Source organism: Oxyura jamaicensis, chromosome 2, assembly GCF_011077185.1.
Source record: "Oxyura jamaicensis isolate SHBP4307 breed ruddy duck chromosome 2, BPBGC_Ojam_1.0, whole genome shotgun sequence".
NCBI lineage: Eukaryota > Metazoa > Chordata > Aves > Anseriformes > Anatidae > Oxyura > Oxyura jamaicensis.
This window is the reverse complement of record NC_048894.1, coordinates 70,547,528-70,563,416: the sequence shown is the minus strand read 5'-3', so window position 1 is coordinate 70,563,416 and position 15,889 is coordinate 70,547,528. Positions and strand designations below refer to the sequence as shown.

At 41.2% G+C, this 15,889-nt stretch overlaps 1 protein-coding gene across 1 annotated transcript in view; it reads left to right on the top strand.

Annotated features, from left to right (window-relative positions):
* The window catches only part of ANKH (ANKH inorganic pyrophosphate transport regulator), a 101,834-nt gene extending 94,865 nt beyond the window's left edge, over positions 1-6,969 (top strand). The window contains exons 9-12 of the mRNA XM_035317849.1: positions 1,461-1,590; positions 2,451-2,574; positions 3,216-3,315; positions 4,616-6,969. Coding sequence (XP_035173740.1) covers positions 1,461-1,590; positions 2,451-2,574; positions 3,216-3,315; positions 4,616-4,732 — 471 coding nt within the window. The 3' untranslated portion in view covers positions 4,733-6,969. The remainder of the gene's footprint in view (positions 1-1,460; positions 1,591-2,450; positions 2,575-3,215; positions 3,316-4,615) is intronic.
* Positions 6,970-15,889: the final 8,920 nt, after the last annotated feature.

Genomic DNA, 15,889 nt, shown 5'->3' with positions numbered 1-15,889 from the left:
ATACATTAAATATCAAAGAGTAGGGATTTATACTTGAACTCTGTCACCCCTTCTTGCAAAAGAAAGTCCTGTAAGGGCTGTTGGTACTGGTCCTTGGTGAGTGCCTCAAACCAAAGCTGGAACCACCAGCTGCCAAGAGCTCCCTCAGCCCGGACTGAAGCACGGACCTAGGATTGACCCAAAGATTAAATACCATGTACTACAGCTGTAATATTTGTTGCAGCCTTTTTATTGAAGTTTTCCTTTCATTGATGGACTAAGCATCAAACTTGAAATAACAGGATCAGATGGATTTCTGGCCTGAGGGCACCACATCTGCATGGCTATGTGTATTGCATACTAATGGTACTGGTATCGGCAGTGTGTTTAACCCCCTAATCCTGGATTTAGATCAAATCTCTGCATTTTGGAGTAGTTAAAATCTGGTTAATAAAGCATTGGATAATCTGTTTAGGAATATGGGTATCTTAACCATGGCAAGCTTCTTACTGTTTCTGTACAAGACCATTGTACAAGACCATTCAAGTGCAACTATTTGCAGGCACCATCAAAAATATATATATATGCATATGTGAGGAAACCAAAGAGCATGAAATGCTTCTGAAATGAACATGGTTCTTATGTACACTTATATAGTCTGTGTGTTTGAATGCAAACTGAGTATAAATATACTGTATGTACATTAGAGTCTTACTACATTTAAATAATTGAAAGCTTGTTTAAATTGTTGCCAAAACATTGCTTTGAATACATTTCTTAACACAAATTCATTCTGTTTATGAGCTTTGTTTGTGATTGTTTCTTTTCCAATATTTTTGATTGACTGAGATAAGAATCTGTTTTCCATTCTCTATTGAGAACAATAACGTAGGTTGTAAGTTTTGTAAGGTTCAGCACCCTCGATTTAAGTTGAAGTTGAGAATTGTTGGTGGTTCAGGTGGCTCTCTGAAGAGCCTTTTAAAACCCTACCTCAAATTTCTTATTGGTGACTGTAGGACTGAACCATAACATTTGAATCGTTAGAATCCAAGCACAGAAAAAAAAAAAAAAAAAAAAAAAAAACTCTGTTAGGCTTGCATATGTGTGTTATTTTTTACTGTCTGCTTCATAACATATAAGTTTTGTTATTTTCTTTCATTGGTCCTTGTGCAAAGAGGCAGAAAACTTGGAGAACAGTTGAAGGGGGTGATTAAAAGCTAATGATAAAAACATGCCTGATTTAGTTATGGTGAAAACCTTAATCCTTTCATACTACAGTGGAAAGGCAAACTTACTTTTTTTTTCCTTTTTTTTTCTTTTACTTTGTATCCATCTTCTTCCTTCATTTAATACCAAAAATGATTGATGAGTAGAGTAAAGAAATGTTTTAGACCAGGAGATCCTATATTTTATTGTGCTTTGTGCTTCCGTTCTGAAATGTAAACCTTTCTTAATTTTGTTCTTCTGGCTCTCCTTCCTAGCTCTGTTTTGTGATGTTTTGGACACCAAACGTGTCAGAGAAGATTTTAGTTGACATAATTGGAGTAGACTTCGCTTTTGCAGAGCTGTGTGTTGTTCCTTTGCGCATCTTCTCCTTCTTTCCAGTTCCAGGTAAAAACAAGAACACAAAAACTCTGTAACCTCAGAGCAAATCCAACTTTGAGGTGTGGTCATAGGGTCTGACTTGGCTGTACATGTAAGAGTGGCTAAGTATATACCCAGCATACGTAATAAGACTTTTTTCATCAAATTCGGTGTAGACCAAGACTATTTCCATCAGTAGTCATGGTACAAAAGTTGCAGTAAGAGCAGCCTGTCGTTAGGCAGACTTCTGACTGTCCAAAGTAAAGCCTGAATTCTGCCTATTGGAGTTGACCAAGAGCACACACATCAACAGCATTGTGCTATAGCACATATGAGCACGTATGGTTCCACTACCAAAGCTGTGATTAACTTCAGTATGGCATCTAGGACTAACTGCACAGTAACATCGCCTCCAGCAGTCTCCCCTTCAGCTGCCAGTCTGAGTGACACTTCCAGATATCATCACAGCATAAACAGAATAAAAGTAAATGCCCCTGTTCAGGAGAGAGACAAGCTTGGCAGCAGTGTTCAATCTGTATCCCCTCAAAAAAAATCTAACTGCTGTAAACAAATGCTACTTGATGTAGTGTAGCATAGATTAAAATGGACTGCCTAATAAATTGTTTCTAAGGGAATAGCTCCCATGAAGGGTAGCTGTCTATAACTGGCTTTTTTCAAAAATCAGTAAGTTTAAGCAATTTGGACATCAAATCTACTTCATTGCTAGTAGGGTTTCCCAGTGTGCAGAGTTACCCGAAACAAGTTTCACCACTTGTATTTCTGAACAGTGCTATCTGTATGAAAAAACTTTCACATGAGATGACTGACGATTGCTACTCTTGTGTCCCTTTTTCACTGTCCCCTCCCCTTCCTCTGTTTATGAACAGTGACGGTCAGAGCACATTTGACTGGTTGGCTGATGACTCTAAAGAAGACATTTGTGCTGGCACCCAGCTCAGTGCTGCGGATTATCGTCCTCATCACTAGTCTCATTGTTCTGCCTTACTTGGGGTAAATCTCTCTCCTCTCCATGGAAATGATGGAATTGTTCTTCTCTTCATTCCTGTTTCCTATCACTTTGTAGCTGAATTTGTCCAAATCAGAACATTTTTCCCAAATACTAAGCATAATATAAAGCCTAAACAGTGGCAGTATCTGGAAAAGAAACATCTACAAATTTTTCAAGTGTTACTTTGTTCTAAGCAGTCAAGATATTGATGTCCCTTTTGAAAAAATGCATAAATGCCAGTGAGGCATAAATGTGTCCTACGAGAATGTATTTCCATTCTGTTAAATGCACTGCTAAGAAATCTAATGAAAGCATATCTTGTTTATATGGTTAAAGATTTCATTCTGTAGCATTCTGTGCACTCTGTACACAGAGTTTAAATTCTGTGTTCAGCTTTTCTTAGTCCAAAATTTGACTCAGGATATGTTTCTTTCACTAAATAGTGAAGCACATTAAGAAATAAAAAAAGTCCCTTAAAATACTAGTAACTCTCTTTGCCAGTGTATTATGTCTTTGAAGGAAATACTTGTAACAACAGATTAAGTCTATACACCAGTGGAAATATTTTGATTCAGGTGTTGTCACAAAATCATGACTTTTTTTTTTTTTTTTTTTTTTTTTTCTTTTTTTGTGCTACCCACAGAGTTCATGGAGCCACTCTTGGAGTAGGATCCCTTCTAGCAGGTTTTGTGGGAGAATCCACCATGGTTGCAATAGCAGCCTGTTACGTCTATCGGAAACAGGTAAGGAGTAGGCTCTTCAGGATCTAATGAAAGCAGTTGATGGTGGATTTTATTTCAGACTACGAGTGCATTTTTGAAATGTAACTCCCCAGCATCCCCTCTTTCTTTAATGACCACCCTGCACAAGGTGCATAAGAAAATAGAAGACCTTGATCTCTGTCATGATTAGTCTGTTAACATTTTTCTTGAGCACCAAAGAGCCTGTATGCTTTGAAAAAGCTATTCTTGGCCTGTGGTTTCACACCATATATTTGCTTAGACTGACCTTCTGTTTGTTTGTTACAGCGGTAGCTCAAAGAGTGTTTCTGGCAAGGGACATTGTGCTTAATTTTTTGCAGGCAGTACTATTAATTGCTGTGCCAACCTAATTTATTTCCTTACTGGAATTAGTATGTAACTGACACCATCATCTCAACAGCCAATGTGACAGCAGCAAAGCCAATTAGTAGCTGTACGCCTCAACCTGTTTTCACCTAAAGTGGTAATAAGTGGGCAGCATTTGAGTGCTGCAAAGCAGGTGTTGTGTAGACACCTCTGAAATTTTGAAATTCTGATATGCCCAACTTTGCTGAATCAGTAATACCTGTGGGGTTTATTTTGTCAGTTTTACAAGTGTTTTCTCTAAGACTAGTCAGCCTGCTGAAGAATGTATAATAAGGAACAGATGCTTCAATTTGTTTTGTAGCGGGACTAAATACCTCTTAGCTTTACTAATCCAGGACATCCTGGATGAATCATAGGACTCTTGAATGCCCTCCCATTCCTGCTATCCAAAAATATTCTAATATTACTAGGCTTTGGTGGGGTGGGGACTCGCAGTGGATCCAGCAATACCAAGAAAAGCCAGAATGCTCACATCTTGCAAAATTCCTGAAGTTTGACATTTGAAAAATTAAGATGCCACCTCTCTCTTTCCCCCTGAAGCAACTTATCTTCTCTGATATTTTGTTTGGTTTTCTTTTTTATAATAAAAAGTCTGTGATGTAAAAGATTCCAGATGCTTTCCTCCCTCCAGTCACACTGAAGCCTGTCTTGGATGTCACTTAGCATGAGAAGTGCCTCCATTATTGCATTACTGTTAGAAAGGAGAAAGCTGAGCCCCAAAAAGGTTATAGAAACCTTCTAAGTTAAGACAACTTGTTAGTGACAAACCGGGAATATGACTCACGTGTTCTAGCTGTTTATAGTGTACTCTAAAAAATATATTATTCCTACCTTGCTTCTCCTGGTGCCCAAAGTTTGAAAGACTGTGTTCACAAACAACATATTTGTATGTTTATGCATGGTTGTTTCAATCTAGAAAAAGAAGCGGAATGAGAATGAAACAGCTGCAGAAGGCGAAGACTCTGCTATGACCGACATGCCTCACACGGAGGAAATGACAGACATCGTAGAAATGAGAGAAGAGAATGAATAATAAAGGGGATGCAATTGTTCTCTACAGGGACGATTGGAGTGATACTTCAGCATCTTGTCGTCTCTCATTCTTTTTTGTTTGTTTGTTTTTATTTTTGTAATAAAGAGGCCTTGATTTAAAAGGTTTCAGATAAATTCTCTAGCATACTGAGTATGCTCACACTGATGAGGGACCTAAAAAGAGGTCTTTGCTTTTTCTTTTTCAATTGAATTTGTTTTCTCACTCCATGCAGACATAAAAGATACAATTGCATCGCTGTAGAGTCTTCCTTACTTATGCATCCACCTTCTCTGGACAATCTGCATTTGTCAACCAAAGCCCTGCTGTGTGTGTATGCGTGCGCGTGTGTGCACGCACACGAGTGCCACTGGCTCAGTGCTACTGCCATAATCCTGTTCCCTCCCCTTTCTTTTTCCTTCCTTTTCTTCATGAGAAATGTTAAGGAAAAGAAGTTTGGAATACAGAGCTTTATTTTACTTGCTTGAAAATGACTTTGCTACATAAACTAATATACTATGGTGAACTATATCTTTTGTTTGGCCTCGTCACTAGAGCTTATACTGCACAGGGTACAACACAGGGAGGAACATGTAAGTCTCTGCAGGAAAAGTGGAGAAAAACAGGTTCCTCTCTCCTGTTAAAAGTGTGTGGTTGTGTATATACACACACATAAACAGAGACATACATATATATATTTATATATATATGCATACAATAAATAAAATACACGCAGGACAAGAACTCTATTTAGCTTTCATTCCATCTGAAAGATAGGAATCTGTCGAAAAATGTAAACTTATAATTCAGAATCTTCTTGAATAGTGAAGCACCGTGTTATGTAGGTCTCTTTAGGGAAAAGAAAAAAAAAAAAGAAAACACAACATGCACTTTCCTCTTGTGAAGAGGGTAATAGCAAATGATAGAATTTGACTGTATTTGAATAAAAAAATAAAAATTGACAAGCTTTACCAAAGTTCTTGTCCACTGATTTAACTTTAATTTTTAAAGGATGATTTACTCTAGACTTATTTCTGGTGCCTATATATTAAAAACAAACAAACAAACAAAAAAAAAAAACATAACTTATGCAGGATACCATGGTATATTGCATTACTACACATAGTTCCATGAAGTTCTTTATTTGGTGATGTACACATGCTCACACGTACGTGTATATATATAAGCATATATATATATACACACACACTTATATATATGTTTTGCTATGATGTATTTACCTATGCAGTAGTTCAAAATCAGTATGGTGAAGCTCAAGTACTGATGATCCTCCAAGTCCTTAATGAGGGACCATGATCACTTGCTAGCTCTCAATACAGCAGTGTCATGGAAGTGGAAAGCTGCTCAAACCAGCAAGCGCTGCGCTTTGCCAACAAGGCAGGCACTGTGTGGTTCAGTTGGGCCTTAAATAGGAGAGCATGAGGTTGGGTGGTCAATCTGTGTCAGGTGGAAATGAAGCCTGTGTAAGAGGTTACTGAACCAGAGATGGTTTGGGTGCCACGAATGATGGCTGCAGGAGCAGTTTGTATGCCTCTGCTGGTTTGTGTTTGGCTGCGGGGCAGCATTCCTGTTACCAGTTTGTAGTAGCTTGGGTTCTTTCAGCTGTAACCATGCCTGAGTTTGGATACCGTTATCCTACATACTATATCTGCAAATCAGTTAATTTAAACTTTATTAAGTAAAAGTATATTTTTCTAAGTCGTGGGAATGATTATTTAATTGTGGACAACGTCCGTTTCTGGATTATTTGCCAGGTACTCCCAGTACTCAGAGAACTGATCAGAACTAGACATTACTTCCAATGTTGTATCAATATATGTGTATATATACATACACATGTGTATAAATATATATATTGTATATTATGTACATTTATTTTAAGCTAGAATACATTTCCTATTTTTCCAAGTTCAGCTAAAAATGTCTCTAAAACACTACAGTAGGATAGTAACCAGGTATGGCTATAATGAAAGGCATTGTATCAGTGAGCTTTATTTTAAACATTTGTACCAATTTTTCACATGCACAAATGTGGTGAGAAGAGACTTAGAAGTGGTGACATTGAATGGCAGACTTGAAAAAACAGTTTGTGGTTAATTAGCAGTGGCACTAAGAGGCAAGACTAAACCTAGTAGCCTCACATTTTCTGTGCCACCACAAGGTTGTTCTCATTGTTTCTTACAGTAGATTTAACAAAACAGCCAAAACAAAAGCAAAAACCCCTCAGACAAATGAACTTTTGCAGTATGCAGACTGTACACATAACCATTCATGAATACAGACTCCAATGGGCATGTGTGTATAACATGTATGTAGACTGTTGCAGATCACAGTGGCCATTTAATGTCTTCTCTTTTCATATAGTTTTGATTCTTCCATTTGTATCCAAATCCACAACACACAGATTTTCAGGAAGTATAGAGATAAAGCAAGAAATTATTTTTGTGTAATATTTCTTTTGGTACATTACTGAAATTCAAACAGCAGTATTTCTGAAGAATTTTGAGCATTACAGATGTAGGTTTCAAGGTAATTGTTATACTCAAAAGTAAGAATGTGAAAACAAGGTGAAACACTGTTTTAGATAGAAAACTGAACAAAGATCAAAAGGTGAATTTTTGGTCATAGTGTATGGAACTAACAGTATTGTAAAAGTCAAATTTTCAATTTTATGGGTAATATTTAATATTCCTGTATTTTGCAAAATAACAAATGAGTACAGGAGTGGTCGGATTCAGGCAAGTATTCAGGCAGCTACATGAGGATGCATATATAACATTTACTTCTGTTTTCTGTGTGTTGTGTATTTCTTTACATTGCTGTGTTGGGTTAACCAAATAGGCTGATGTTTCAGCAACGAGAAGCTCCATATGGGAACTCTGTGTCCGAGCGATACTCATGCTGCGCTGCAGGCGGCATCTGCAGCTTCACACGGAGCTCCATGCACCCCAGCAGCAGCTGGCGCTCCCTGTGGGCAACATCTTCAAGGGCTTCGGTGACCTCTCCAGTGGTGGGTTCAGCTGGCTGGCAGGTTGGGAGCTCTGGGGGGCTGATGCAGGGCACGTGCTGCCTCGCCAAACCCACCACTATGTGCCGGAGCCTTGCCCGTGCGAGTGTCGCTGCCAGGTGGGTCCCTGTGAAGATGCTGTCCTCTTCCTGCCCAAAGGGACTGTCCTGAATTACAGTAAAATGGCTTAGCTGGCTCCTTTGTGGGACTGCTTCCGGAATTGCTGTCTGTGTGATATGAGACGTTCTGAAATTATAGACACCTGATAAGTTCCTTCTTCGGAGAGCCAGAGCGTGGTCACCTCAGTGAGTTCACGTGGCGGCTTAGCCTATCCAGACTTTATTGAGAATTTCTGAACTATATAAACAAAGTGACGATAGAAAGAGGAACAAAGTTGATCTGCATCCCACATCTTAAATTTTAGACCACAGGAGAGCATGCCACACAGCAGGAAGTAAAAGGGACACTGATAAATTGTGGGTTAATGTTTCTAGACTCCTAATGCACACCTAAAATTGTGTTAACTTGTTCAAGTTTTCCTTTTGCAGACTTAGCTGTTGAGAAAACTATTTTCTTTTAACCTCCCCTCTCACATTTACCAAGCGATGGACTTGATGAAACAGGCTCTGCATGTCCTGGCCAGTGCTTGAGGCCACGCGGGCGCATCAGCTGGCTCCCAGGCGTCCCTGTCCCTCTAGCACGGCCGCCCGGGGCGAGAGCGCTAAGTTGCCTGCTCCTTAGCTAGAGCTACACTGGGTGAGAGGATTGGGTGAGTAACAGAGAATTCTTTTGTTTTCTACTCATGTTTGCTGCTAAATATTTCCTTTGACCGGGGGAGATTTATACCTGGCTCTTGCTCGGTTTTTGCCGAATCGCAGCAGACAGACAGACAGCAGCTGGTGACAGAGAGTGAGCTGCTGAATGCAGCATATTCAGGACAGGCCATGGCGCACAGACAGGAGTCTTTTGAAGGGGAGTGCTCTTTTTTTGTGTGTTCTGGCGCCTCATGCTTAAAAAGAAGGGTGAAAGGACGCTTTCAGGCCAGGGCACTCAGAGCGGGCAGAGCCGTGCGCTGGGCTGCGAGGCACGATGCTGCGGGGAACGGGGCGTCGTGGGGCATCCTGCACCCCGTGCTGCTCGCAGACAGGTCCTCAGCAAAATGTGGGACAGGGTGGGGGCTGGAAAGGCAGCAGCATTGACTCCGTCTCCCACTGGGGTTGTGTGGACATGTTGCAATGTGGACATGTTGTGGGATTGGAGTGCAGCTGGGTGTTACCTGAGCATAGTTTCAGTAGCCATTAGTGTCTTGGAAAGCCATGCATATATATAAGCGTATGTATATGTGTGTGTGTATGAGAGTTTTATGCAGATATTTTTATTACTGGCTGTATATAGTTTGTTGGAACAAAGATTCAAGCATAAACATCTTAATGAGGGACTAATACCAGGCTGTGTGAAGAATTGCAGTTTCAAGCTACATGAAAGAGTAAATTAAACAACCTTTCCACAGGCACAATAACAGTAAGATAAAAAGCGGGGATTTCAGTCAGTAAGCTGAAATGGGAAAGAAGGGGGAAACGTGGAAAAGCCTTTGGGTATGGTATACCCAGCCTAAAGACAACAGTGTGGTGTGGAACACAATCAGAGAGCAGAAAATAGCAGAGCAGTGACTACTGCCGTGCAACTGCACTAGGGAGGAACCAAAGGGTGAGAAATAATGTGTAAATAAGACACAGCTTTTCAGCTTTTTGGTTTCTGAGAGTGGAGGAGTCTGCAGTGGAGTATGAAAACATCTTAGAAGATTATTCCAGCAGAAATAAACCAATATGCAGGTTTTATAACGTGTGAAGAGGAGGCTTTACACTGCTTACTGGATCTGAGTAACTGGTAGAAACTGGGTAACTGGGCAGACGTCACACAAACATTGGTTAAACAGAGCGAAAATCATCACAGTTTTGGTATTTGGTATTTCCCAAACACCAGCCTAACTATACGTATGTGCAGAATACCATATTTGCAAGCCAGAGCAAGGTCCCTCGAGCAGCGCCAGGGCAGGCAGGCCCCTCGGCCTCCTGCTGGGTGCTCACAGGAGGGTGGCCTCCATGCTTGCTCTGCAAATGTGCAGCAGCACGCGTGATGGGACCTGCTGGTGCAGCCTCATGATGTGAGGCGCATACGTTAGTTAGCTCAGCAACTTGCTCAGGCCAAGTGTGGGCTTGACCTACAAGAGTGTGGCAGAGCAGAGAGGGAGGATGTGGGCTGCCTGGGGAGCTGGGGCTCGGGTAATTTGGGGGCAGCTTGTGTGGGTTTACTTCAGAGATGCAAGTTCACATTTCAGTGTGCAGATCCACTCATCAGCAAAATCATTGCCAGACTTCTCAATAATTTGCACATTCTGAACAAAAAGGCCAAAGACAAAATACAGAGGCAGAGAGCTGAGCTTTAACCTCAGCTTGGATCACGTACGCAAGCAGAAGGGCATGTTTTCTGCTGCTTGTGCAAGTTAACTGTACGGTTAAAGAGGGATCTTACATCTCAACATCTCATAACCAAGGTATTCGCACACAGTCAGTAGAACAAAAAGACTGTGGTATATTTTTAGGTGCTTTTTCGTCTTTGCAACCTTGAGGGGAAAATTTTCCTTGGCATTACCAAACCTTGTCTCCGCTCATATCAACTTGTTAGTTTTACCTCATCATTTTTTTCTCTCATTCCTAGTTCAACATCTTCAGACATTTCCTTATTTCCTTCTGAAGGCTCCTGCTAGGTTTATTTTGTCTATTGGCATTTTGAGAAGAAAAATGTAATCTTCATGCTGAATGTCAAGTAATGCAGTGATTAAAAAGTAGCTTAAAACAATACCTTGTTGATGAACTGTTTTTATTTTTCATATGCTAAGCTGAAAAGGAGAGTCGAGAAACAGAAGGAATTGGGGGGTGGACTTTATTTAAAATCAAGAATTAACAGAATTAATTCAAATTAATACTTGGGCCACTTTTTGTCCTCCTAATGATTTCATAGCACTGGGATCCCAACTCTTCCAGCAAAGCTAGCACTGCAGTCTGCAACAGTTTGAAGCAATGGCATTAAGTTTAAAAATCAGCTGGACTTGAACAACCTGATCCAGTGTCTAAAATGACCCTGCCTTCTGCCTTGGGGTTAGATAGAGGACTACCGGCCATTGCCTTCTGACCTAATTTGTTCTCTGGTTCAGTTAGGATCCTAGGCAGATCCTTTCATCTTAAGGGACTTGACACTCTTGTTTGTTTGTTTGTTTGTTTGTTTGTTTTTCAGGGCTGACAGACTGTGCCCACTAGGGCTCTACAATGCAGATAGCTAAGCCAAAATCTAGCTTCACGGATTCCTTTGCAGATGACAAAACCTTCATATTGTAGAGTCAGCTTTAAAGTACCCTCCTACCCTGTGGGAGCCCACAGTGAGGGCAGAGCAAAAATAAGCTGTTGTATATGCAGACAAAATATTTGAGTACTGCACTGCACTTTTACAATTAACTCTCTAAGTACAAAAGCCTGAAACCAGCAAGCAGCTGCATACGTCACATTTCCTCCTATCCCTCTTCTCATGTGCATCATTCAGCACAATAAAAAAAGCTATCCTTTCTGGTAACTCCCCCTTGTAATCAAGGTAATGCAGAGTAAATACTTAAATTTATGTAATAAAACAGCTTGGCCTATCTACAAATGAGAGCATATAAATCCCCTCTTAAGAAAGGATGTATTTTAAAATTGAAGCAACAGCTTTATCCATAATTCAGCATAAACAGAAGAGAAAAGCAAAAACAAAAACTAGGGAAAAAAAAAAAAAAAAGCGTTAGCTTTTAATGAGTATACTGCCTGGGTGGAGGGCAGAGTATGTGTACACATACAGAAAACAGAGCATGAACTTTTTAGTTTGCTCTCCAAGACAGCACTAATGTAACTCTGCTTTTGTGCCCTATTACAATAAATGAAAAGTCCTTCCCTAGTTGTAATGAAACAATTAGTGTGCTAGAGGCAATAAGTTTGCTGATAACTTAGATTAACTGATTTCATTCACAGATCTTGCCTCAAAATTGCAAAAGCTCCAAAAAGCTGAAGGTGCATATGCCTTTCTTTAGGTGACATGAATAAGCTTTTCTAAATAAACCTAATCACTATTAAAATAACACAGTTCGAAGCATGCTTCACCTACTTTAGGTTTAATAAAAATCTACATGCAAACCTCTGTATACTATTACAAAGCAAACACACAAGGGGGGGACTCAGCCCATGCTTTTGAACTGAACAGCATCTCCCACCGCCACCATAAAGGCAGTCAAGCTTAGATCATGTCAAGTTTTGATCGTTCAGAACATTGGCCTCACTGCTCTGATATTTTAGATCAGCTTTTGGCGTTGCTGCCTCCACCTTTTTTCTTGAAGCCGAGAGCCTACGGCAGGTTTTTGGTAGGAGACACAGGCATGGCTGGAGGACCTCAGAGCTTGCCTGCCAAGTGGGAGGGTGACTCGAGGCAGGAGGCACAAAGCTCCTTTAGAAAGATGCTGTCGGATGGACTGTCGTTCCACCATTACGACTGAGCTGGCAGCAGCGATCCTCCCTAGAGCTGGCTCTTCCACAGGGGAAAAAAATAGACCTTGCCTGTTGCTGATGGACATGGAGCTGGGACTGAAGCCAGTGCCAGATCCCCCAGTGCTGCTTTTGTTATTTGTGCTGTGATGCTGGCAGAGCATCTTAATGCCACGAGTGGCAGAAATCCACACTGGAGACCAAAGGCTCTATCCGGCTTGGTGGGACAGATGAAATGTGTTTTAACGGTGCTTGGGCAGCACAGCCTAGCAGCCTTCCTAAGCTTTGGGAAACTCTTGTTTCGGAATCTATATTGGACAGGAAATTTCAGGAAGTGCCCGAGGAGGAGCATAAGTGAGTGCATCAGTATGGAGGAATGAGTGACAGAGCCTGTGTAAGTGGAGAGAGATGGCTGCTAACGAATGACTGAGATGTCTTTTTGAAGCACCACACCCCTGGCATTATCCTGCAAGGACCATACTAGTGGGCAGCCAGAACTGTGACTCCTTCATTTGCCATCTTCAGTGAAATGTTCGCTCACCTTTAAAGTTTCCCAGGTAGCATTGCTGGCGCTAGATAGAACTGAAATTCATAGTGCTAGGAACACAAAAGACTTTGTCACACCTTTAGCAGTGGAGAAAGAAGAAAGCTTCTTGCATTCTACTCTCTTCATTGTCACATATTTGAGCAGGGCCAGCCACAAGGTCACTCCAGAAAGAAACTCCAAAGCTGAGCAAAACCTAAAGGGCAGAGCAGAAGATGAGAACTATTTTGTCTTCACAGCAGGGAGTCATCTTGGAGGAGAGCCAAATTGAATAGAATTACCCCCTAGAAAGTATCTCAAAGGAGATGCAGTTTCAGAACAGAGGCTCAAGATGGCTTTGACCACATCATGTGAGGTTGAAGACTGCATCAGTTGTAAAGTAATAATAACAAGGATAGCAAGTTATCCCATCTCCAAGAGATGCTCTAAGGATAGGATTTATTGATGCTTGCGAAAAATGCTTGGATACTGCAGGGAACAGAGCCACATAAATGCCTATAAACACTAAACTGATAACTTGTATGTTCTAATTGTGCCTTTGGGTTCTCTAAAATTGACTTGTTTTGGTTTCATGGAAATACTTCAAAAACTGGGAGTGGGGAGCAATGTCTTGAAGCAGCATCCTAAAAAAGGGCAGCACAACATCTGAAGACCTTTGCTCAGGAAAGAAGGGGAGAATGTTTGGGGGCCTCGTGCTTTTCCCCACCAGACCCTAGACCCCCTGACCTGCAGTATTCTGTAGGACAAAGTTTTGTTCTGTTCTCAGCAGGTTTGCAATGTAGAAAGAGGCAAGAGTACTAGCTGGCCACTTTTTAGGGAATGCTGTGTTTGCACTGGGATTAAGGCTGACTTTCCATAAAGAAAAAGCTTTTCCTTTTCCTTTTCTTTTCCTTTTCCTTCTTCTTTTTCTTTCTTTTTCTTTTTCTTTTTATTTTTCTTTTTCCTTTTCTTTTCAGTTTGTATTTATAATTTGAAGGTAAATTTGTGACCTAGGCAGATGGATATTCCACCTTACAGGTATCGCTTGCTTTTTATTTCTTTCTGAATATCTTTCACTATGAGATTCAGATTCTTTCAGTGTCTTTCAGGATAAAGCAGTCTTTATACAAAACAGTGTTCCTAATAGCAATCCTTGACTATTTAAACAAGTCAATTTTTTAAGGACTGTAGGTGTCAAGTCAGAGCACTATTTGGAACTATAGTACAGGGATCCTAGATTTTAAAAGAAATGTTACCTCATGCATCATTTTCTGTCATACTTACAGAATTCCAAGTGATTTCTTTCACAATAAGCATTGTTTTCTGTAAGTTGTACGCCTGCTAAAGCTACCCATTTGTTTTTTACTGAACATTTTGCTTTGTTTTAAACATGTGGGTTTACTGTAAACTCTAAAGAAACCAATGAAGGCAAAAACTTTGTACATTTTTAAATGACTGCTATGGTCAACAATATAAAAGTACGTGTTGCATTGAAATTGAGTGCTGTTTATGTATTTAACAGAGATGTATGTTTTTGCATTGTTAAAAAGAATGTCCTATGCTTTCTTTTTGGAGGGGGGAGAGATCTGTGCTCCAATACTGTCCAATAGCTTTCATATTCTAATTACTTTAAGTAAAATTCTAACAGTTTGCATATGATTCTGATTGCCTCTGTGTTATTAATTCTTGCAATCTAACATGGTCTAAAATACTCTTCTCATGTGGAACAAGCAAAATATACCTCCTGGTGAGAAATTAATTCAGCACTCAAGAGATTTTTGAATCATGAGTGTGATGCTGCCAACTGTAAGGTTTTAACTTGAAGTTAATGAAAACCAAGGGTATCTATAAAACAATGCGGGACAAGCTCTTTATTTCTACAAAGCCTCCATGAGTTGCTAATATGGAATTTTCCTGGTCAGAGAACTTCGTCCACACCAAACCTAAGACTTTTATTATTCCTGTTAAATAGACACGTAGTACTTAAAGGACAGCATTATTCTGATCAGGTCAGGGCAAACTCAGAAGTCATGAGAAGATCCTTCATCCACCCATCTGGCAAGCCCCCAAAGGCTTTCTCACAAAGCTGTGAAAACGTTCCTTGACCAAAAATGTTTAGTGTTTGATTTTGAACGTTTCTGTCCCTTGGGCACTCTGAAGTGACCGAATCTGTACCACCCAGCGCAGCGAGAAGGCTGAGGATGGGATCACAACCTGTAATTGCTCTCCTGATGTGACACTTGAGCAGCTGCTGTTTTTAAGAAGCCTTAGAAAGGCATGATGGTGGGGCTTTGCTCACACCTGTGGCTGAGCACTAAGGACTCTGCCACCTCAGTTGTCCCCATGCTGGGCTGCAAAATGGCCAAGTTATTTTCTATTTTCAGCTTTAGTCTGGGCAGGGCAGCAGCTCTCTATGGCGTGTGCGCTGTCTCATCCATGATGTGGTTGAGAGCAGCAGCTGTGTTTCACCTGGTCTTCAGTGTGGGGTGGTCCAGAGAGCCCTCAGAGGCCCATGATGTCTCAGAGAGCCCTCAGAGACAACATGTCTGCCCCTTCCTGGTCTCCTGCTGCTGACTGTTGGCACTGTGGCAGGAAGGAGCTGCTCATATCTGTTCACATTCCCGCCCAAGGCCAAAAACGCTAAGCAGGGCCAAGAATATAATTAGGGCATCTAAATCAACAAAAGATAACTCCTTGAGGCACTCATTAGCTGCTGGCACCCACCACTGCCTTCCCGTGGCCACTTGCAGAGGGCATGGCCTGACCTTGCCCAGCTCTCCCTGCAGAGAGGGCTGGCATGGCAGGAGGCCATGCTAGAAATTAATTAATTAATTAAGGAGGGGAGGAAAACATTAAAATTAAGGAGAGGAGGAGTAGGAAGGCTGAGGACCCTCAGGCAGGGCCACAGTGCCTCCAGGCCCCGGTGCACCACCGGCACCAGCCTGCCCTCCTGGTCAGGGCTGGGGGAGGTGGGCAGCACCCCACGGCTTGCAGGGCCAGGGCCGAGCTGCAAAACAGGTACAGGGTCGCTGCTGCCCTGCTAG